This window comes from Falco rusticolus, chromosome 10 (genome assembly GCF_015220075.1).
Source record: "Falco rusticolus isolate bFalRus1 chromosome 10, bFalRus1.pri, whole genome shotgun sequence".
Classification (NCBI taxonomy): Eukaryota; Metazoa; Chordata; class Aves; order Falconiformes; family Falconidae; genus Falco; species Falco rusticolus.
The window spans coordinates 18,721,371-18,744,466 of record NC_051196.1 but is presented as its reverse complement, the minus strand read 5'-3'; the positions used below and the strand labels follow the sequence as shown (position 1 = coordinate 18,744,466).

General features: G+C 59.3%; 2 protein-coding genes across 2 annotated transcripts; both read left to right on the top strand.

Annotated features, from left to right (window-relative positions):
* Nucleotides 1-140: 140 nt before the first annotated feature.
* Nucleotides 141-15,813, top strand: LOC119155163 (glycine N-acyltransferase-like protein 3). The gene is made up of 5 exons (XM_037403436.1): nucleotides 141-218; nucleotides 14,314-14,421; nucleotides 14,522-14,642; nucleotides 15,168-15,288; nucleotides 15,364-15,813. The coding sequence occupies exons 1-5, from the start codon at nucleotides 141-143 to the stop codon at nucleotides 15,782-15,784; spliced, it is 849 nt and encodes a 282-aa protein (XP_037259333.1). The 3' UTR covers nucleotides 15,785-15,813.
* Nucleotides 15,814-16,542: 729 nt separating this feature from the next.
* On the top strand, nucleotides 16,543-17,469 carry POLD4 (DNA polymerase delta 4, accessory subunit). Its single transcript, XM_037403230.1, has 3 exons — nucleotides 16,543-16,978; nucleotides 17,054-17,165; nucleotides 17,315-17,469. Exons 1-3 carry the CDS (start codon nucleotides 16,558-16,560, stop codon nucleotides 17,337-17,339), a joined length of 558 nt encoding a protein of 185 aa, XP_037259127.1. The 5' UTR covers nucleotides 16,543-16,557; the 3' UTR covers nucleotides 17,340-17,469.
* The last annotated feature ends 5,627 nt before the right edge of the window (nucleotides 17,470-23,096 follow it).

Sequence of the window (23,096 nt, the reverse complement as noted above, 5' to 3'; positions counted from 1 at the left end):
ATCCCCCCAGGAGCCACGTCCCCAGGACTGCTGCAGGGTGAGTGCTGGAGGGGCTGGGGACCACTGGGGCTGGGGACAGGGCTGGGGTCCACACCTGGTGGTCCTGTCCCCCTGATATTGTGGGCTCTCTCGGCAGGACCATGCTGATCCTGACGTGCCCAGCCCAGCTGCAGCGCCTGGAGGGGGCCCTGCGGAGGAGCCTGCCTCTCGCCATGCCGGTGACGGGGCCCCTGCTGTAACCCCTGCCCTGTGCCATGATGGGGACCCCAGTATTACCCCTGCCCTATGCCACGATGGGGACCCTGCTGTCACCCCTGCCCTGTGCCGTGATAGGGACACCAATGTCACCCCTGCCCTACCAGCGATGGGGAGACCGCTGTTGCCCCTGCCCTGTGCTGTGACAGAGACCCCCACGTAACCCCTGCCCCTTCCAAAGTCAGGGACCCCTGTGTCAACCCAGTCTATTGTCCTGGGTGATGGTGACCCCCATATCACCTCCCGCTTTTACCCCACCAGGGACAGGAATCCCAGTGTCAACCTCTCCCCAGACCAGCCACCCCTGGGGTTCCCCAGGGCCAGGTTAGGTTGCTAAGGAGCATCAACCTGCCCAGCAGCTGGATCCAAGCCAGCCAATCCCAACCCAGCTGGACTCTGCCCAAGAAATCCCAGGGCATTAGGATTCTGATCTATAATATCCCAGCCGAGACTAATCCTGCCTCAAGCCTTCCAGGCCAGCTTGGATTCTGAACCAGCGAATCCCAGCCCAGACGGACTCTGCCCCAGGCAATACCAGCCGAGACGGACTCTGCCCCAGGCAATACCAGCCCAGACAGACTCTGCCCATGCAATCACATAGAATTAGGATTCTGCTACAAGCTATCCCAAAATAATGAAAATCTGTGCCAACCAATCCAGCCCAGATGGATTCTACCCCAAAAAATTCAGGCCATTAGGATTCTGCCACAACCCATCCCAGCCCAGTTAAATTCTGCTCAAGTAAATGCCAGTCCAGTCAAATGCTGCCCAAGTCATCCCAGCCCAGTCAGATTCTGCCTTAAGACTTCCAAGGCCTAAGTGGATTGTGCCCCAGCTGATCCCAGCCCAGCTGGGCTCTGCCCATGCAATCCCCTGCTGGGCATTAGGATTGTGCCCCAAGCAATCCCGGCCTACTGGGATTCTGAAGCAGCCAATCCCAGCCCACCTGGATTCCGCCCCAACCAATCCCAGCCCAGATGGACTCTGCCATTGCAATCCCAGGCCATTGGGAGTCTGCCCCACGCCATCTCAGCCCAGTTGGATTCTGCCGCAACAAATCCCAGACCAGATGGACTCTGTCCAAGTAATCCCAGTCCAGTCATATTCTGTTTTAAGACTTCCAGGCCTAAGTGGATTCTGCCTCAGCCAATCCCAGACCAGCTGAACTCTGCATCAGCCCATTCCAGCCCAGCTGGTCTTTGCCAATGCAACCCCCTGCAGGGCATTAGAATTCTGCCCCAAGCAATCCCAACCTACTGGGATTCTGAACCAGCCAATCCAAACCCAGATGGACTCTGCCCCAGCCAATCCCAGCCCAGCCGCGCTCTGCCCATGCAATCCCCTGCTGGGCATTAGGATTGTGCCCCAAGCCATCCCAGCCTATTGGGATTCTGAAGCAGCCAATCCCAGCCCACCTGGATTCTGCCCCAACCAATCCCAGACCAGATGGACTCTGCCATTGCAATCCCAGGCCATTGGGAGTCTGCCCCACGCCATCTCAGCCCAGCTGGATTCTGCCGCAACAAATCCCAGACCAGACGGACTCTGTCCAAGTAATCCCAGTCCAGTCATATTCTGTTTTAAGACTTCCAGGACTAAGTGGATTCTGCCCCAGCCCATTCCAGCCCAGCTGGTCTTTGCCAATGCAATCCCATGCAGGGCATTAGGAGTCTGTCCCAAGCCATCCCAGCCTACTGGGATTCTGAACCAGCGAATCCCAGCCCAGATGGACTCTGCTGATGCAATTCCAGGGTATTAGGATTCTGCTCCAAGCTATCCCAGCCTAATCAAAATCTGTGCCAACCAATCCCAGCCAGCTGGATTGTGCCCATGGAGTCCCAGGCCATTAGGATTCTGCCACAACCCAGCCCAGCCCAGTCAGATTCTGCTCAAGTAAATCCCAGTCCAGTCAGATGCTGCCCAAGTCATCCCAGCCCAGTCAGATTCTGCCTTAAGACTTCCAAGGCCTAAATGGATTGTGCCCCAGCCGATCCCAGCCCACCTGGATTCTGCCCCAGCCAATCCCAGACCAGATGGACTCTACCCATGCAATTGAAGGGCTTTAGGAGTCTGCCCCAAGCCATCTCAACCCAGTTGGATTCTGCCGCAACAAATCCCAGACCAGATGGACTCTGCCCAAGTAATCCCAGTCCAGTTGGATTCTGTTTTAAGACTTCCAGGCCTACTGGGATTCTGCCCCAGCCAATCCCAGACCAGCTTGTCTTTTCGACTGCAATCCCCTGCAGGGCATTAGAATTCTGCCCCAAGCAATCCCAGCCTACTGGGATTCTGAAATAGCCAATCCCAGCCCAGATGGGCTCTGCCCCAGCCCATCCCAGCCCAGCTGCGCTCTGCCCATGCAATCCCCTGCTGGGCATTAGGATTGTGCCCCAAGCCATCCCAGCCTACTGGGATTCTGCCCCAGCCAATCCCAGACCAGATGGACTCTACCCATGCAATTGAAGGGCTTTAGGAGTCTGCCCCACGCCATCTCAGCCCAGTTGGATTCTGCCGCAACAAATCCCAGACTAGATGGACTCTGCCCAAGTAATCCCAGTCCAGTTGGATTCTGTTTTAAGACTTCCAGGCCTACTGGGATTCTGCCCCAGCCAATCCCAGTCCAGCTTGTCTTTTCGACTGCAATCCCCTGCAGGGTATTAGAATTCTGCCCCAAGCAATCCCAGCCTACTGGGATTCTGAACTAGCCAAACCCCGATGGACTCTGCCCCAGCCAATCCCAGCCCAGCTGGTCTCTGCCATTGCAATCCCCTGTAGGGCATTAGAATTCTGCCCCAAACAATCCCAGCCTACTGGGATTCTGAAATAGCCCATCCCAGCCCAGCCGCGCTCTGCCCATGCAATCCCCTGCTGGGCATTAGGATTGTGCCCCAAGCCATCCCAGCCTATTGGGATTCTGAACCAGCCAATCCCAGCCCACCTGGATTCTGCCCCAGCCAATCCCAGCCCAGCTTGTCTTTTCAACTGCAATTCTCTGCAGGGCATTAGAATTCTGCCCCAAGCAATCCCGGCCTACTGGGATTCTGAAGCAGCCAATCCCAGCCCACCTGGATTCTGCCCCAACCAATCCCAGACCAGATGGACTCTGCCATTGCAATCCCAGGCCATTGGGAGTCTGCCCCACGCCATCTCAGCCCAGTTGGATTCTGCCGCAACAAATCCCAGACCAGATGGACTCTGTCCAAGTAATCCCAGTCCAGTCATATTCTGTTTTAAGACTTCCAGGACTAAGTGGATTCTGCCTCAGCCAATCCCAGACCAGCTGAACTCTGCATCAGCCCATTCCAGCCCAGCTGGTCTTTGCCAATGCAACCCCCTGAAGGGCATTAGGATTCTTCCCTCCAGTCATCCCAGCCTACTGGGATTCTGATCAAGCCAAGCCCAACCCAGCTGGACTTACCCATGCAATTCCAGGGTATTAGGATACTGCTCCAAGCTATCCCAGCCTAATCAAAATCTGTGCCAACCAATCCCAGCCAGCTGGATTGTGCCCATGGAGTCCCAGGCCATTAGGATTCTGCCACAACCCAGCCCAGCCCAGTCAGATTCTGCTCAAGTAAATCCCAGACCAGTCAGATGCTGCCCAAGTCATCCCAGCCCAGTCAGATTCTGCCTTAAGACTTCCAAGGCCTAAATGGATTGTGCCCCAGCCGATCCCAGCCCACCTGGATTCTGCCCCAGCCAATCCCAGACCAGATGGACTCTACCCATGCAATTGAAGGGCTTTAGGAGTCTGCCCCAAGCCATCTCAACCCAGTTGGATTCTGCCGCAACAAATCCCAGACCAGATGGACTCTGCCCAAGTAATCCCAGTCCAGTTGGATTCTGTTTTAAGACTTCCAGGCCTACTGGGATTCTGCCCCAGCCAATCCTAGCCCAGCTTGTCTTTTCGACTGCAATCCCCTGCAGGGCATTAGAATTCTGCCCCAAGCAATCCCAGCCTACTGGGAGTCTGAACCAGCCAAACCCCGATGGACTCTGCCCCAGCCAATCCCAGCCCAGCTGGTCTCTGCCATTGCAATCCCCTGCAGGGCATTAGAATTCTGCCCCAAGCAATCCCAGCCTACTGGGAGTCTGAACCAGCCAATCCAAACCCAGATGGACTCTGCCCCAGCCAATCCCAGCCCAGCCGCGCTCTGCCCATGCAATCCCCTGCTGGGCATTAGGATTGTGCCCCAAGCAATCCCGGCCTACTGGGATTCTGAAGCAGCCAATCCCAGCCCACCTGGATTCCGCCCCAACCAATCCCAGCCCAGATGGACTCTGCCATTGCAATCCCAGGCCATTGGGAGTCTGCCCCACGCCATCTCAGCCCAGTTGGATTCTGCCGCAACAAATCCCAGACCAGATGGACTCTGTCCAAGTAATCCCAGTCCAGTCATATTCTGTTTTAAGACTTCCAGGCCTAAGTGGATTCTGCCTCAGCCAATCCCAGACCAGCTGAACTCTGCATCAGCCCATTCCAGCCCAGCTGGTCTTTGCCAATGCAACCCCCTGCAGGGCATTAGAATTCTGCCCCAAGCAATCCCAACCTACTGGGATTCTGAACCAGCCAATCCAAACCCAGATGGACTCTGCCCCAGCCAATCCCAGCCCAGCCGCGCTCTGCCCATGCAATCCCCTGCTGGGCATTAGGATTGTGCCCCAAGCCATCCCAGCCTATTGGGATTCTGAAGCAGCCAATCCCAGCCCACCTGGATTCTGCCCCAACCAATCCCAGCCCAGATGGACTCTGCCATTGCAATCCCAGGCCATTGGGAGTCTGCCCCACGCCATCTCAGCCCAGCTGGATTCTGCCGCAACAAATCCCAGACCAGACGGACTCTGTCCAAGTAATCCCAGTCCAGTCATATTCTGTTTTAAGACTTCCAGGACTAAGTGGATTCTGCCCCAGCCCATTCCAGCCCAGCTGGTCTTTGCCAATGCAATCCCATGCAGGGCATTAGGAGTCTGTCCCAAGCCATCCCAGCCTACTGGGATTCTGAACCAGCGAATCCCAGCCCAGATGGACTCTGCTGATGCAATTCCAGGGTATTAGGATTCTGCTCCAAGCTATCCCAGCCTAATCAAAATCTGTGCCAACCAATCCCAGCCAGCTGGATTGTGCCCATGGAGTCCCAGGCCATTAGGATTCTGCCACAACCCAGCCCAGCCCAGTCAGATTCTGCTCAAGTAAATCCCAGACCAGTCAGATGCTGCCCAAGTCATCCCAGCCCAGTCAGATTCTGCCTTAAGACTTCCAAGGCCTAAATGGATTGTGCCCCAGCCGATCCCAGCCCACCTGGATTCTGCCCCAGCCAATCCCAGACCAGATGGACTCTACCCATGCAATTGAAGGGCTTTAGGAGTCTGCCCCACGCCATCTCAGCCCAGTTGGATTCTGCCGCAACAAATCCCAGACTAGATGGACTCTGCCCAAGTAATCCCAGTCCAGTTGGATTCTGTTTTAAGACTTCCAGGCCTACTGGGATTCTGCCCCAGCCAATCCCAGTCCAGCTTGTCTTTTCGACTGCAATCCCCTGCAGGGCATTAGAATTCTGCCCCAAGCAATCCCAGCCTACTGGGATTCTGAAATAGCCAATCCCAGCCCAGATGGGCTCTGCCCCAGCCCATCCCAGCCCAGCTGCGCTCTGCCCATGCAATCCCCTGCTGGGCATTAGGATTGTGCCCCAAGCCATCCCAGCCTACTGGGATTCTGCCCCAGCCAATCCCAGCCCAGCTGGTCTCTGCCATTGCAATCCCCTGTAGGGCATTAGAATTCTGCCCCAAACAATCCCAGCCTACTGGGATTCTGAAATAGCCCATCCCAGCCCAGCCGCGCTCTGCCCATGCAATCCCCTGCTGGGCATTAGGATTGTGCCCCAAGCCATCCCAGCCTATTGGGATTCTGAACCAGCCAATCCCAGCCCACCTGGATTCTGCCCCAGCCAATCCCAGCCCAGCTTGTCTTTTCAACTGCAATTCTCTGCAGGGCATTAGAATTCTGCCCCAAGCAATCCCGGCCTACTGGGATTCTGAAGCAGCCAATCCCAGCCCACCTGGATTCTGCCCCAACCAATCCCAGACCAGATGGACTCTGCCATTGCAATCCCAGGCCATTGGGAGTCTGCCCCACGCCATCTCAGCCCAGTTGGATTCTGCCGCAACAAATCCCAGACCAGATGGACTCTGTCCAAGTAATCCCAGTCCAGTCATATTCTGTTTTAAGACTTCCAGGCCTAAGTGGATTCTGCCTCAGCCAATCCCAGACCAGCTGAACTCTGCATCAGCCCATTCCAGCCCAGCTGGTCTTTGCCAATGCAACCCCCTGAAGGGCATTAGGATTCTTCCCTCCAGTCATCCCAGCCTACTGGGATTCTGATCAAGCCAAGCCCAACCCAGCTGGACTTACCCATGCAATTCCAGGGTATTAGGATACTGCTCCAAGCTATCCCAGCCTAATCAAAATCTGTGCCAACCAATCCCAGCCAGCTGGATTGTGCCCATGGAGTCCCAGGCCATTAGGATTCTGCCACAACCCAGCCCAGCCCAGTCAGATTCTGCTCAAGTAAATCCCAGTCCAGTCAGATGCTGCCCAAGTCATCCCAGCCCAGTCAGATTCTGCCTTAAGACTTCCAAGGCCTAAATGGATTGTGCCCCAGCCGATCCCAGCCCACCTGGATTCTGCCCCAGCCAATCCCAGACCAGATGGACTCTACCCATGCAATTGAAGGGCTTTAGGAGTCTGCCCCAAGCCATCTCAACCCAGTTGGATTCTGCCGCAACAAATCCCAGACCAGATGGACTCTGCCCAAGTAATCCCAGTCCAGTTGGATTCTGTTTTAAGACTTCCAGGCCTACTGGGATTCTGCCCCAGCCAATCCTAGCCCAGCTTGTCTTTTCGACTGCAATCCCCTGCAGGGCATTAGAATTCTGCCCCAAGCAATCCCAGCCTACTGGGAGTCTGAACCAGCCAAACCCCGATGGACTCTGCCCCAGCCAATCCCAGCCCAGCTGGTCTCTGCCATTGCAATCCCCTGCAGGGCATTAGAATTCTGCCCCAAGCAATCCCAGCCTACTGGGAGTCTGAACCAGCCAATCCAAACCCAGATGGACTCTGCCCCAGCCAATCCCAGCCCAGCCGCGCTCTGCCCATGCAATCCCCTGCTGGGCATTAGGATTGTGCCCCAAGCAATCCCGGCCTACTGGGATTCTGAAGCAGCCAATCCCAGCCCACCTGGATTCCGCCCCAACCAATCCCAGCCCAGATGGACTCTGCCATTGCAATCCCAGGCCATTGGGAGTCTGCCCCACGCCATCTCAGCCCAGTTGGATTCTGCCGCAACAAATCCCAGACCAGATGGACTCTGTCCAAGTAATCCCAGTCCAGTCATATTCTGTTTTAAGACTTCCAGGCCTAAGTGGATTCTGCCCCAGCCAATCCCAGACCAGCTGAACTCTGCATCAGCCCATTCCAGCCCAGCTGGTCTTTGCCAATGCAACCCCCTGCAGGGCATTAGAATTCTGCCCCAAGCAATCCCAACCTACTGGGATTCTGAACCAGCCAATCCAAACCCAGATGGACTCTGCCCCAGCCAATCCCAGCCCAGCCGCGCTCTGCCCATGCAATCCCCTGCTGGGCATTAGGATTGTGCCCCAAGCCATCCCAGCCTATTGGGATTCTGAAGCAGCCAATCCCAGCCCACCTGGATTCTGCCCCAACCAATCCCAGCCCAGATGGACTCTGCCATTGCAATCCCAGGCCATTGGGAGTCTGCCCCACGCCATCTCAGCCCAGCTGGATTCTGCCGCAACAAATCCCAGACCAGACGGACTCTGTCCAAGTAATCCCAGTCCAGTCATATTCTGTTTTAAGACTTCCAGGACTAAGTGGATTCTGCCCCAGCCCATTCCAGCCCAGCTGGTCTTTGCCAGTGCAATCCCCCTGAAGGGCATTAGGAGTCTGTCCCAAGCCATCCCAGCCTACTGGGATTCTGAACCAGCGAATCCCAGCCCAGATGGACTCTGCTGATGCAATTCCAGGGTATTAGGATTCTGCTCCAAGCTATCCCAGCCTAATCAAAATCTGTGCCAACCAATCCCAGCCAGCTGGATTGTGCCCATGGAGTCCCAGGCCATTAGGATTCTGCCACAACCCAGCCCAGCCCAGTCAGATTCTGCTCAAGTAAATCCCAGACCAGTCAGATGCTGCCCAAGTCATCCCAGCCCAGTCAGATTCTGCCTTAAGACTTCCAAGGCCTAAATGGATTGTGCCCCAGCCGATCCCAGCCCACCTGGATTCTGCCCCAGCCAATCCCAGACCAGATGGACTCTACCCATGCAATTGAAGGGCTTTAGGAGTCTGCCCCAAGCCATCTCAACCCAGTTGGATTCTGCCGCAACAAATCCCAGACTAGATGGACTCTGCCCAAGTAATCCCAGTCCAGTTGGATTCTGTTTTAAGACTTCCAGGCCTACTGGGATTCTGCCCCAGCCAATCCCAGTCCAGCTTGTCTTTTCGACTGCAATCCCCTGCAGGGTATTAGAATTCTGCCCCAAGCAATCCCAGCCTACTGGGATTCTGAACTAGCCAAACCCCGATGGACTCTGCCCCAGCCAATCCCAGCCCAGCTGGTCTCTGCCATTGCAATCCCCTGTAGGGCATTAGAATTCTGCCCCAAACAATCCCAGCCTACTGGGATTCTGAAATAGCCCATCCCAGCCCAGCCGCGCTCTGCCCATGCAATCCCCTGCTGGGCATTAGGATTGTGCCCCAAGCCATCCCAGCCTATTGGGATTCTGAACCAGCCAATCCCAGCCCACCTGGATTCTGCCCCAGCCAATCCCAGCCCAGCTTGTCTTTTCAACTGCAATTCTCTGCAGGGCATTAGAATTCTGCCCCAAGCAATCCCGGCCTACTGGGAGTCTGAACCAGCCAAACCCCGATGGACTCTGCCCCAGCCAATCCCAGCCCAGCTGGTCTCTGCCATTGCAATCCCCTGCAGGGCATTAGAATTCTGCCCCAAGCAATCCCAGCCTACTGGGATTCTGAAATAGCCCAGCCCAGCCCAGCCGCGCTCTGCCCATGCAATCCCCTGCTGGGCATTAGGATTGTGCCCCAAGCAATCCCGGCCTACTGGGATTCTGAAGCAGCCAATCCCAGCCCACCTGGATTCTGCCTCAACCAATCCCAGCCCAGATGGACTCTGCCATTGCAATCCCAGGCCATTGGGAGTCTGCCCCACGCCATCTCAGCCCAGCTGGATTCTGCCGCAACAAATCCCAGACCAGACGGACTCTGTCCAAGTAATCCCAGTCCAGTCATATTCTGTTTTAAGACTTCCAGGACTAAGTGGATTCTGCCCCAGCCCATTCCAGCCCAGCTGGTCTTTGCCAGTGCAATCCCCCTGAAGGGCATTAGGAGTCTGTCCCAAGCCATCCCAGCCTACTGGGATTCTGAACCAGCGAATCCCAGCCCAGATGGACTCTGCTGATGCAATTCCAGGGTATTAGGATTCTGCTCCAAGCTATCCCAGCCTAATCAAAATCTGTGCCAACCAATCCCAGCCAGCTGGATTGTGCCCATGGAGTCCCAGGCCATTAGGATTCTGCCACAACCCAGCCCAGCCCAGTCAGATTCTGCTCAAGTAAATCCCAGACCAGTCAGATGCTGCCCAAGTCATCCCAGCCCAGTCAGATTCTGCCTTAAGACTTCCAAGGCCTAAATGGATTGTGCCCCAGCCGATCCCAGCCCACCTGGATTCTGCCCCAGCCAATCCCAGACCAGATGGACTCTGCCATTGCAATCCCAGGCCATTGGGAGTCTGCCCCACGCCATCTCAGCCCAGTTGGATTCTGCCGCAATAAATCCCAGACTAGATGGACTCTGCCCAAGTAATCCCAGTCCAGTTGGATTCTGTTTTAAGACTTCCAGGCCTACTGGGATTCTGCCCCAGCCAATCCCAGCCCAGCTGGTCTCTGCCATTGCAATCCCCTGCAGGGCATTAGAATTCTGCCCCAAGCAATCCCAGCCTACTGGGAGTCTGAACCAGCCAAACCCCGATGGACTCTGCCCCAGCCAATCCCAGCCCAGCTGGTCTCTGCCATTGCAATCCCCTGCAGGGCATTAGAATTCTGCCCCAAGCAATCCCAGCCTACTGGGAGTCTGAACCAGCCAATCCAAACCCAGATGGACTCTGCCCCAGCCAATCCCAGCCCAGCCGCGCTCTGCCCATGCAATCCCCTGCTGGGCATTAGGATTGTGCCCCAAGCAATCCCGGCCTACTGGGATTCTGAAACAGCCAATCCCAGCCCACCTGGATTCTGCCCCAACCAATCCCAGCCCAGATGGACTCTGCCATTGCAATCCCAGGCCATTGGGAGTCTGCCCCACGCCATCTCAGCCCAGTTGGATTCTGCCGCAACAAATCCCAGACCAGATGGACTCTGTCCAAGTAATCCCAGTCCAGTCATATTCTATTTTAAGACTTCCAGGCCTAAGTGGATTCTGCCCCAACCAATCCCAGACCAGCTGAACTCTGCATCAGCCCATTCCAGCCCAGCTGGTCTTTGCCAATGCAACCCCCTGAAGGGCATTAGGATTCTTCCCTCCAGTCATCCCAGCCTACTTGGATTCTGATCAAGCCAAGCCCAACCCAGATGGACTTACCCATGCAATTCCAGGGTATTAGGATTCTGCTCCAAGCTATCCCAGCCTAATCAAAATCTGTGCCAACCAATCCCAGCCAGCTGGATTGTGCCCATGGAGTCCCAGGCCATTAGGATTCTGCCACAACCCAGCCCAGCCCAGTCAGATTCTGCTCAAGTAAATCCCAGTCCAGTCAGATGCTGCCCAAGTCATCCCAGCCCAGTCAGATTCTGCCTTAAGACTTCCAAGGCCTAAATGGATTGTGCCCCAGCCGATCCCAGCCCACCTGGATTCTGCCCCAGCCAATCCCAGACCAGATGGACTCTACCCATGCAATTGAAGGGCTTTAGGAGTCTGCCCCAAGCCATCTCAACCCAGTTGGATTCTGCCGCAACAAATCCCAGACTAGATGGACTCTGCCCAAGTAATCCCAGTCCAGTTGGATTCTGTTTTAAGACTTCCAGGCCTACTGGGATTCTGCCCCAGCCAATCCCAGCCCAGCTGGTCTCTGCCATTGCAATCCCCTGCAGGGCATTAGAATTCTGCCCCAAGCAATCCCAGCCTACTGGGATTCTGAACCAGCCAAACCCCGATGGACTCTGCCCCAGCCAATCCCAGCCCAGCTGGTCTCTGCCATTGCAATCCCCTGCAGGGCATTAGAATTCTGCCCCAAGCAATCCCAGCCTACTGGGAGTCTGAACCAGCCAATCCAAACCCAGATGGACTCTGCCCCAGCCAATCCCAGCCCAGCCGCGCTCTGCCCATGCAATCCCCTGCTGGGCATTAGGATTGTGCCCCAAGCAATCCCGGCCTACTGGGATTCTGAAGCAGCCAATCCCAGCCCAGATGGGCTCTGGCCCAGCCAATCCCAGCCCAGATGTACTCTGCCATTGCAATCCCAGGCCATTGGGAGTCTGCCCCACGCCATCTCAGCCCAGTTGGATTCTGCCGCAACAAATCCCAGAGCAGATGGACTCTGTCCAAGTAATCCCAGTCCAGTCATATTCTGTTTTAAAACTTCCAGGCCTAAGTGGATTCTGCCCCAGCCAATCCCAGACCAGCTGAACTCTGCATCAGCCCATTCCAGCCCAGCTGGTCTTTGCCAATGCAACCCCCTGAAGGGCATTAGAATTCTGCCCCAAGCAATCCCAACCTACTGGGATTCTGAACCAGCCAATCCAAACCCAGATGGACTCTGCCCCAGCCAATCCCAGCCCAGCCGCGCTCTGCCCATGCAATCCCCTGCTGGGCATTAGGATTGTGCCCCAAGCCATCCCAGCCAATTGGGATTCTGAAGCAGCCAATCCCAGCCCACCTGGATTCTGCCCCAACCAATCCCAGCCCAGATGGACTCTGCCATTGCAATCCCAGGCCATTGGGAGTCTGCCCCACGCCATCTCAGCCCAGCTGGATTCTGCCGCAACAAATCCCAGACCAGACGGACTCTGTCCAAGTAATCCCAGTCCAATCATATTCTGTTTTAAGACTTCCAGGACTAAGTGGATTCTGCCCCAGCCCATTCCAGCCCAGCTGGTCTTTGCCAATGCAATCCCATGCAGGGCATTAGGAGTCTGTCCCAAGCCATCCCAGCCTACTGGGATTCTGAACCAGCGAATCCCAGCCCAGATGGACTCTGCTGATGCAATTCCAGGGTATTAGGATTCTGCTCCAAGCTATCCCAGCCTAATCAAAATCTGTGCCAACCAATCCCAGCCAGCTGGATTGTGCCCATGGAGTCCCAGGCCATTAGGATTCTGCCACAACCCAGCCCAGCCCAGTCAGATTCTGCTCAAGTAAATCCCAGACCAGTCAGATGCTGCCCAAGTCATCCCAGCCCAGTCAGATTCTGCCTTAAGACTTCCAAGGCCTAAATGGATTGTGCCCCAGCCGATCCCAGCCCACCTGGATTCTGCCCCAGCCAATCCCAGACCGGATGGACTCTACCCATGCAATTGAAGGGCTTTAGGAGTCTGCCCCAAGCCATCTCAACCCAGTTGGATTCTGCCGCAACAAATCCCAGACTAGATGGACTCTGCCCAAGTAATCCCAGTCCAGTTGGATTCTGTTTTAAGACTTCCAGGCCTACTGGGATTCTGCCCCAGCCAATCCTAGCCCAGCTTGTCTTTTCGACTGCAATCCCCTGCAGGGCATTAGAATTCTGCCCCAAGCAATCCCAGCCTACTGGGATTCTGAACCAGCCAAACCCCGATGGACTCTGCCCCAGCCAATCCCAGCCCAGCTGGTCTCTGCCATTGCAATCCCCTGCAGGGCATTAGAATTCTGCCCCAAGCAATCCCAACCTACTGGGATTCTGAAATAGCCAATCCCAGCCCAGATGGGCTCTGCCCCAGCCCAGCCCAGCCCAGCCGTGCTCTGCCCATGCAATCCCCTGCTGGGCATTAGGATTGTGCCCCAAGCCATCCCAGCCTACTGGGATTCTGCCCCAGCCAATCCCAGACCAGATGGACTCTACCCATGCAATTGAAGGGCTTTAGGAGTCTGCCCCAAGCCATCTCAGCCCAGTTGGATTCTGCCGCAACAAATCCCAGACTAGATGGACTCTGCCCAAGTAATCCCAGTCCAGTTGGATTCTGTTTTAAGACTTCCAGGCCTACTGGGATTCTGCCCCAGCCAATCCCAGCCCAGCTGGTCTCTGCCATTGCAATCCCCTGCAGGGCATTAGAATTCTGCCCCAAGCAATCCCAGCCTACTGGGAGTCTGAACCAGCCAATCCAAACCCAGATGGACTCTGCCCCAGACAATCCCAGCCCAGCCGCGCTCTGCCCATGCAATCCCCTGCTGGGCATTAGGATTGTGCCCCAAGCAATCCCGGCCTACTGGGATTCTGATGCAGCCAATCCCAGACCAGATGGGCTCTGGCCCAGCCAATCCCAGCCCAGATGGACTCTGCCATGGCAATCCCATGTCTTTAGGATTCTGCTCCAAACTATCCCAGCCTAATCAAAATCTGTGCCAACCAATCCAGCCCAGCTGGATTCTGCCCATGAAGTCCCAGGCCATTAGGATTCTGTCACAGCCAATCACAACCCATCTGGACTCCAATCCCAGCACAATTTAATTCCAAGCTAGGCAATACTTTTCTAGGCCCATTCAATGCAGTCAGGCACCTCCCAGAGCCCCATATAAATCAGACAAACCTAGCCCTTTCATGGCAAAAGGCAGCCAATCCATGTTTCTTGTTCTTCTCTTCCCCACTCCTGCCCCACCCGCTCATCTTTCCCACCCACCCACTGGAGGGTGCATGGGTTTAGTCTCTGCCCCCCCCCCCCCTCCGCCCTCAGCACCCTATGTGGGGTGGGGGTTGCAGGGTGCCATGGGGTGCAGCCGGGCTGTCCTAGCTCAAAGAACTATCGCGCTCCCATGTCCCCCAGCTATGATGCCTCTGCCCACAGGTCTATGGGGCTGTGATGAACATCAACCGGGGGAATCCGGGTGAGTTCGAGGTCGTGGTGGACTCATGGCCCAACTTCAGTGCCGTGCTGGCGCGACGCAGCGGACAGGTGACCAGCGGGGACACTGGGGGGTGACGGGGGACATGGGGTGGGCGCAATGCCCTGGTGCCTGCCAGGTGGGCTCAGGGGACCCATGCACGCTCCGCAGATGCCGGTGGATGACTGCTACAGGAGCACACATGCAGCTTTCTACAGGGATGTGGGCGCCTACCAGGCACTGCTGGAGACCCCCGGCTGCCTGCGCTGGGACACGGCCTTCCATGTCTTCGGTGGCCAGGGGATGGGGGTCCTGGGGGGGCATGGGGGGGCACTGGGCAGCACCACGAGCAGGGACTGTGCGAGCTGTGGGTGAGAATCAGTGGTGCTGTTTGGCACTGGGAGCATGGGACGCTTTGGGGAGCCATTGGTGATACAGGGGTAAGGAGCTGGGGGCACTGGGAAGTACTGGTGGAAGGAACTAGGGGTGCTGGATGCACTGGGGAATGGTGGGGGCATGACTTGATGTGCCGGGGTGAGCACCGGGCGTAGGAGTATGATGGGCGCTGTCACTGGGAAGTGTTTGGGCTGGACTTGGGAGTGCTGGGGGCCACTGGGGTGCATTGTGGTTGGATTTGGGGGTGCTGGGTGACACTGGGGTGCATTGTGGTTGGATTTGGGGTGCTGGGGACAGAGACTGGGGTTGCGTGTAGCCCCTGGGGACACTGGGGAGGGCACCAATGATATGCCAGGGTCAGGAAGAGGGGGGCTCGAGACAGGAATGGGGGAGTGGAGCCCCCTGACAGCACTGTCCCCAGGGCTCCAGGAGGGGGTGGCCACAGTGTCACAGGCCATTGCAGGGACCAAGGGCGTCGAGCTGGAAGTCTCAGAGTACTACACCTACCCACACCCTGACCCCAGCACCATGCCCGAGCCCCGGTGAGCCCCCCACCTGCCCCAGCCCGGCATGGGCACCCCCTGCTGGACCCCACTGACAGCCGACCCCCACCTCAGGCTGGACCCCGCCGTGCGGGTGGGCTCACTGAGCCTGGCACACGTGGATCTGCTGAACGAGACGTGGACGTATGGGGGCAACGCGCGCAGCCGGCGGTACCTGGCAGAGGTTCTGGAGCGCTTCCCCAGCATCTGCCTGCAGGATGAGACCGGGCAGCCCATCTCCTGGACCCTGACCGACCCCTTCGGGACAGGGGCCCACGGCTACACCTTGCCCACCCACCGCAACCGCGGCCACATGCGGGCGGTGCTGGTCCTTGCTGCTCGCCAGGCACAGGCCCGTGGCTTCCCGTTCTTTGGGCACACGGCCACCGGCAACCGGCCCATGCAGCGGCTGATGGAGGAGCTGGGCCACCAGCGGCTGCCCGGGCTCTGCCGCTTCATCCTGCACAACCCTGGCCTGGGCAGGGCTGGACCCTGAGTGTCCCCCCGCCCAGGTTGTCCCCCCTCTGGGCAGGGAAGTCCCCGGGCTGTGGGGTAAGGAAGAAACCGAAACCAAAATAAAGAGCAGTGTAGACTCTCTGATGGCTGCTATAGGGTTGTGCCTCCCTCTGGGTGCCGGTTTTCTCACACCTGGCTCAGCACTGGCCGTTACAGCCGTGACCCAGGCAGCCTGGTGTCACCACTGAGGGACACAGCTGTGTCCCCAGGGAGTCACCCCATCCCTCTGTGCAGGGACATGCACCACAGCCCTGCCTCTGCTATTCTCGGCCCCCCCCAGGGAGGGCTGAAAAGCCTCAGGCAAATCTGCACCGGTGGTGGCACCTGTCGTGTTCCCCCAACCCCGGGATGGTGTCACCACTGCTGGGGGTGGGGACAGGCAGGCACAGCGCCTGTGGGTCACCAACTGTGTGTCCCAGGAGGAGGGAACGGCTGCACACCGCAGGGGGCAGAGGGTGAGGGCTGCGCGGCGTGAGTCACCGCTCCAGTCATGGCTTGTGGGGTGATAGGGACAGCCTGGGGAGTGACAGTGCCCGGGGGTGATGGGGGCAGCCAGGGGGGTGACAGTGCCTGGGGGTAATGAGGACAGCTGGGATGGGGTGAAAGGACCCAGGGACAGCTGGGGGGGTTGTCGCTGCCTGGGGGGATGGGAAGAGCGGTGGGGGTGACAGCGCGTGGGGTGACGGGGACTGCCATGGGGGTGACAGTGTGTGGGTGGCCGGGGCCACTGTGGGGGTGACAGTGCATGGGGTGATGGGGACCGCTGGCGGGGGTGACAGTGCGGGTGGAGGGGGAGAGCCCGACCGGGGGCGGAGCGCCCGGCCCCGGCCCTGCCCCGGCGGCGGCAGCGGCGGAGCGGGGCGGAGCGGAGCGAGCCCGGGGAGGGCGGACGCCGGTTCCCGGCAGCCGCGGGCAGGAGCGGGGCCGCCGCCGCCGCCGCCCCCAGCCGCGCTGTCCCGCAGGGCCATGGAGCAGCCCCGCCGCATCACAGACTCCTTCCAGCGGCGGCGGCGGCCGGGGCGACCCCCGGGCAGGGTCAAGGTCAAGGGCTGTCCCCGGGCCCGGCCCCCCGCCGCCCCGCCCGCCGAGGACCCCCCGGCGGCCCCCCCGGACCAGGCCCTGCTGGAGATGCTGCGCCGCTTCGACCTCGCCTGGGAGTACGGACCCTGCACCGGTGAGAACCCCCGGCCGGCCGCCCGCCCCGGCCCCCCCGGCCCCCCGGCTGACCTTGACCCTGGCCCTCCCGCAGGTATCACCCGCCTGCAGCGGTGGGAGCGGGCACAGGCGCTGGGGCTGAGCCCCCCGGGCCCCGTGCGCGACGCCCTCCTGGAGCACCAGGACAACCCCGATGTCACCTACAGGTGGGTGTGGGACAGAGAGGGGGGAGCCAGGCACCCCCTTCCCTCTCCCGGTGCCCCCCCACCCTGCCAGTATGGGGCCATCCTTCCCACCACCAGCAACCGGGGTGGGGGGCACCGGGCACCCACTGACTCCCCGCTGTGCCCCACAGCCTCTGGCATGAGTACGCGCTCTGAGCCGCTGCACCCCACGCCGGAGGGAGGAGTGGGGGGGGGGGTACCATGCCCACCACCCCCCAGGCCTGTCCACAGCTGTGCCGCAGCCCGGGGGCACCGGGTGGATTAAAGGCTGGTGTGAGTGAAGGAAGGGGGCTGCTGTGTGCTCTCTGAGGGGCACCTGGGCGGGTGGGGGGGAGGCCCCACTGGGGGAGGGCAGGGCCTTGCACACCCCCCAGAGCGAGCCAGGATTGTCCAGTCACACAGTTTAATGCCAGTTAAAGGTGTGGGGCAGTGGGGCTGGCACAGTGGGGGGGCTGGCGGGGGGGCTGGGGCCTTGGCAGCAAGGACGGAGTGTGAGGGCAAGCTGGGGCAGGGGTGTAGGGCTGGAGGGGTGGGCAGAGGGTTCACCTGCAGTAGGGGGATAGGGAAGAGGGGCCTGAAGGCCCGCAGCACCCCCAGCAGCACCAGGAGCTCCAGCTCTGGGTGGGGGTAAAGTGGCAGCACCTCCTTGGCTACTGGCGTCTCCTTTTTCAGTCTGGCACCTGGGCCAGGGGGGGAAGGGACAGCTGGGGAGGGGGAGAGGGTGAGCACTGTGTCTGGTAGAAGGGCAGAGCCTACACAGCCTGGCCCCCTCACCTCCAGACAGAGGGTTCCACCCCAGTGCTCACCAGTAGCACAGACTGAGGGGGGGCGGGGGCAGAGGGCAGGGTTAATGGGGGCAGCGTTAATAGGGGCAGGAGCTGGCGACTGGGGCTGGCGCTGCTCAGGGCGGGGGTCTGCAGGCTGCCTGGGCTCCCAGTGGGCAGGCAGACACCTTCAGTGGCCGTGGCAGGGCCAGGTTTCAGGCTCAGATGCCAGGCAGAGCCAGTGCCCACAGCCTGCCCCCACCCCACAGAAGATGGGCTGCCCACCCTGTCCCTGCCACAGCCCCTCCCGTGCCAGCTGGAGGGACTGGTCCTTACCATGGGGAAGGTGGGGGGATGACAGGGTCCCCAGGTCGGGGTGCCCCCCAAAAGGTGAGCTGTGGCCATGTGGTGGGGAAGGAAAGCAGTAGAGCTCTGCCCTACAGCAATTGGGACAGAGAGGGGACACAAGAAGGGATATGAGATGCCCCATAGCAGGCTGAGGGGACAGGAGAGGGGCCACCCGTTGTCCCCAGCACCACTCACCACTGAGTAGGTCCAGGGTATCCATGAAATCCTCACTGAAATTGGGATGCTGCTGGCTGTGGGCATGCTGGGTTGTGTCCGTGTTGCCCTGGGGAGTGAGATCAGCCCTTCCAGGATGTGCAGGGTGTCGAGCTCCATGGGGCAGCTGCCCTGTGCCTCACCGCTGGGTGCTGGGGACCCCTTGCCAGGCATGGAAAGGGTGAGGGGAGCTGGTGAGCCCAGAAGCCAGTGCTGCCAGGGCTCCCAGTAATGCTAGCGGGACTGGTGAAGCTGGGAGAGGAGAAGCCTCCGGACTGTGAGCACGGGTGTAGACATGGCGCTGGTACCTGAGAGAGCAATGCTGCTGGTTTGTCCTTCGTCTTCTGCACCTGGAGAAAATCAGAGAGGAGCCATGAGGCGAGCGGCTGCCCATGCAGGTGCCCGCAATGGCAGCATGGAGCGGGCAACACGGCCTGCCGCTGCCCTGGCCAGGGCTGCCCATACCCCGGGGTAACACTGTGCCGGGGCGGGGGGGGGGGGCAGCCAACAGGGCTGGAGAGCTGGGGACAAAGGTGGCCCCAGGCTGGCAGGGGCTTGGCTGGGTCACGCCCTTGTTGGTCAGTCTAGGGGGGGCGTATTGGGACCGTGGGTGGGGGTCGGACGGGACAGGACCGCTGCCTGCCTGCAGTGCTGCCGAGGGGGTGGTGGGCTTAGCACTGGCAGCCCCCGGCCCAGGCCACAAGCCCTGTGAGGCACTGCCCCATCCTGCGCAGAGGCCCTCGGTGGGACATTTTTCTTCATTAGTCATCAGTGACCTGGATGGAGGGACAGCACGTAACTGCAGCAGGTTTGTGGGTGATACCAAACTGGGGGGAGTGGCTGGCTCCCCAGGGGCTGCGCTGCCACGCAGCCAGACAGGGCAGGTGGCAGAGTGGGGCAGACAGGGATCTAATGAAGTTCAATGAAGACAAGTGTCGCATCCTGCACCTGGGGAGGGACAGCCCCGTGCACCAGTACAGGCTGGGGCTGACCTGCTGGTAGGCAGCTCTGAGGAGGACCTGGGAGTGCTGGTGAGTTGCCTGTGAGCCAGCAGTGTACCCAGGTGGCCAAGGGGCCAGTGGGATCATGGCAGCATGAGGAGCAGTGTGGCCAACAGGTCGAGGGAGGTGATTCTCTCCCCCTGCTCTGACCTGGTGAGGCACATCTGGAATGCTGTGCCCAGTGCTGGGCTCCCAGTTCCAGAGAGACAGGGAGCTACTGGGGATGGGGCAGCAGAAGCTGTGGGGATGATGAGGGGATGGAGCATCTCCCTGATGAGGAAAGGCTGGAGAGCTGGGGCTGCTCAGCCCGGAGGAGAGAAGACCGAGGGGCTCTGATCAATGCCTACAGACACCTTAAGGGCGAGTGCCAGCAGGACGGGGCCAGGCTCTTTTCAGCGGTGCCCAGCGACGGGCCAAGGGGCAACGGGCACCAACGGCAACACGGCAACTTCCATCTGCATGTGAGGAGGAACTTCTCTGCCTCGGGGGTGGCAGAGCCCTGGGCCAGGCTGCCCAGAGAGGCCGAGGGGTCTCCTTCTCTGGAGACGTTGGAACCCGCCTGGACGCGGCTCTGTGCAGCCTGCTCTAGGGGAGCTGCTTCAGCAGGGGGGTGGGCTGGGTGACCCCCAGGGGTCCCTTCCAGCCCTGACCATGCTGTGACTCTGTGACATGACACAGCACCCCATGGGAGCTGCAGTGTTGTCAGGGTCTGGGGGACCGTGGAGGCTCAGCACTAGACCACAGTGCTCTTGCCTGTCCCCAGCCTCCAGCAGCACCACAAAGTTGCAGGCAGGATTCCTCCTGTCCTCCACATCTGTGGGGAGAAGGGAAGAGGGACGATTTCACTGCTCTCCTCTCCTGTGCCTGGGCTGTGCCACTCTGGTAGGCACCAACACACCCCAGGGCTCAGGGGGAAAAGGGAGGGGTGGACACTAGCAAAGCCACCTGTTCCTAGGTAGCTGCACCTGGAATCCTGTGTATTCCATACTACCTATGTAGTAATATAAAAACATCGGACTTGGGAATGGATGAAACAAAATTGGGACCCACAGAGAAAAAGTTATTAGGAACAGGCTGTTTGGCTGGCAAAAGGAAGGTGGAAGTGTAGCAAAAAGGGCCCAGAAATGGAAAAAATAGAGAATAAGGTATAAAATCAGGCACCGGTCAGCACAGGGGGAATGTTCTGATATTAGGGGTGCAGGTGACTGCGGATTGCAGTGCTGTTGACTTGCAGAGCCAGGCCTGGCAGGGACAGTGCCCCCCGGCCATCAGGACTCAGACTGGACCCTTCCCTCCCAGGCAGTAGGAAGGGAGGAGTGATAGAGCTGTCATTTCAACTGCAGTCCTGTGGGATTCGTAACATTAAGAGCCATAATTAGTAGCTTTGTTTTGTGCGGAATCATTCAATCATAAATTAATAATAGGATGTGTTTGTTATTATTTATTGATAACTTAATTTATTAGCTTTTAATGTTGCTTAATCAATAAAATGAATCTGTTCTATGCCAAGCCTGCAGCTGAGCAGTGGAGAGCTGGACCCGGCAGTAGCCCAGGCCATGTCCTGAGAGGGGGGGCAGGCAGGATGGGGTGGGGGGCTGCTCACAGCACCAGGCCCACTCACACTGCAGGTACCAAGCCCCCCGGATCACATCATTCAGCCAGATCTTGTCCCACTAGAGATGCTTCAGGCTCTTGAACTCGTTCCACTTGGGGGACATGATTTTCCCACTGGGAACAGGACAGGGGCATTCAGATCCCTAAGAGGTAAGCGCTCCATGCCCAGCCAGCCCAGTGTTACCCCGAGCAGGGCCCTGGGGTCAGGTGGAAGGAGGCAGCCAGTGGGGGGCTCTCCAAGGGGGGTCACCAGACCTCATCCCACTTTCTCTGCCCTAACCCTTCAGAGTCCAACTTTATGCCGCGGTCCTGCTACGCTCGGTGGCTGCAGACGCCACAGCTGAGCTCCCTCTGCCTGTGGGAGGGGGGTTTTCAGGCTCCTTGCAGTGGCAGAGGGTTGGGAGAGGGAGGTAGTAAAACCCACCCAAAAAGCATCCAAAGGTATGTGGGTGGTGCTCAAGATCCCAAGCCACGGCAAAGTGAGGAAAGGCTCAAAGAAGAAAACAAGGTTTGTCTTATCTCCAAAAAACACCCGCAGGAGTCTCTGCACAGCCTGTGGCAGTGCTGGGGCCCCTTGCTCTGCCCCGTGACCCGTATCTCTTCTGTCCCATGTCCCCCTGTGGGGAGGGGATATGAAGAGGTCCCCCCACCCTGGGGCCCAGGTTGCTGCTGTGCCCAGTGCCTGTGCTACGAGTGCCCTGCCTGGCCCCTTCCACAGCAATGGCTGTGAGATGTGACTGACAAGAGCAGAGCAAAGGTCAGGGTGCCAGCACAGCCCAGCAGCGCCAAGGCTCTTGCTCAAGTCAGGTCTTTCCCGGTGGGCTGCAAGCCAGTGAGGGCTCTGGGCAGACTGCAGCAGCTCTCTGGGTGCAGAGTGGTGGGTTCCCTGGAGTTGGGGGGAAGACTCTGGGATGGGTCCTGGCCAAAGCAACAGCCTCAGAGCAGGCTCCAGTCAGGACACCGCTCCTCAATGCAGGCCCTCACAGTCAGAGGCAACGTGCAACCTTCTAGCTCCATGTGTGGCTTCACGCTGGCTCTTCCAGCCTCAAGAAGATCCCCGATCGATAGCTTTGCCAGCACACCTGCCCTCCCTCCCAGCCCAGGGCAGGCTGTGCCCTGCAGCTCTGCCCTCCCAGCTGTCAGGCTGATCAGTAGCAGGCAGCCAGGTCTGTGGCTTTCCTCCTGCCTGCCCTCACCTGTGGGCCAAGCTCACGCACTCAGAGAGCTCAGTGAGGGAGCCATCGATGCTGAGGCGCTGCAGGAGCAACAGCAGTTGGCTTGCCAGGTGCCCTCATCCACTGTGCTGAAGTTGCAGGCCCCTGTCCCTGCCTGGGCCTGGCTCCTGCTGCTGCCCGGGGGGGTGCCCTTGCCCCTGCTACCACCCACCCCGGCCTCCTCCTGCGGCTTGAGCCCCACTCCCGCTGGGCTGTGGCTTGGACACCATGAAACGGCCTCTTATACCTGGGGGCGCGCCATGACAGCCTGCCCCCACCGCCTCCCCAGCGCCCGGCCTGCCCCGCCGCTACAACTACAGCGGGCTGCCAGCTCCCTGCGCCGCTTCACTCCTCCGCGGCCGGTCCCCGGGCCTGTCCCGGCCGCGGCCCAGGCCGCTGGGGCTGAGGCAGGCCTGCGCGCGTTGCCGTAGCAACCCGGAAGGACCCGGCGCGCAAGCGCAAGGCCCCATCCCGCGCAAGGCCCGCCGGGAGCTGCAGTTCCCGCCCTGCCCCCCGGCGCATGCGCGCCCCGCCCGCCCAACGCACAAGATGGCGGCCGAGCGTCGTGCTTGCGTCTCGCCGCTGCGCGCCAGGGCAGCACGCAACACCCGCTGTCCCTTTCCCACTCAGTGCCATCGTGTTCATTCTGGCCGCTACTGACGGCAAGCTGAGCAGTGGCCTATGCCCCGCAGCTGGGCAGGGCCTGGCGGGAGGGTCCCACGCTTGTCCCTGGGGCTTGCAGAGACCCCCGCAGGCAGG

Bases quoted from the DNA above. Each gene is read 5' to 3' on its own strand.
- LOC119155163 (XM_037403436.1), top strand. From the start codon at position 141: ATGCTGATCCTGACGTGCCCAGCCCAGCTGCAGCGCCTGGAGGGGGCC. The intron at 14,643-15,167 runs GTGGCCAGGGGA...CACTGTCCCCAG, and splicing joins CACGGCCTTCCATGTCTTCG to GGCTCCAGGAGGGGGTGGCC. The intron at 15,289-15,363 runs GTGAGCCCCCCA...CCCCCACCTCAG, and splicing joins AGCACCATGCCCGAGCCCCG to GCTGGACCCCGCCGTGCGGG.
- POLD4 (XM_037403230.1), top strand. From the start codon at position 16,558: ATGGGGACCGCTGGCGGGGGTGACAGTGCGGGTGGAGGGGGAGAGCCC. The intron at 16,979-17,053 runs GTGAGAACCCCC...GCCCTCCCGCAG, and splicing joins GGAGTACGGACCCTGCACCG to GTATCACCCGCCTGCAGCGG. The intron at 17,166-17,314 runs GTGGGTGTGGGA...TGTGCCCCACAG, and splicing joins AACCCCGATGTCACCTACAG to CCTCTGGCATGAGTACGCGC.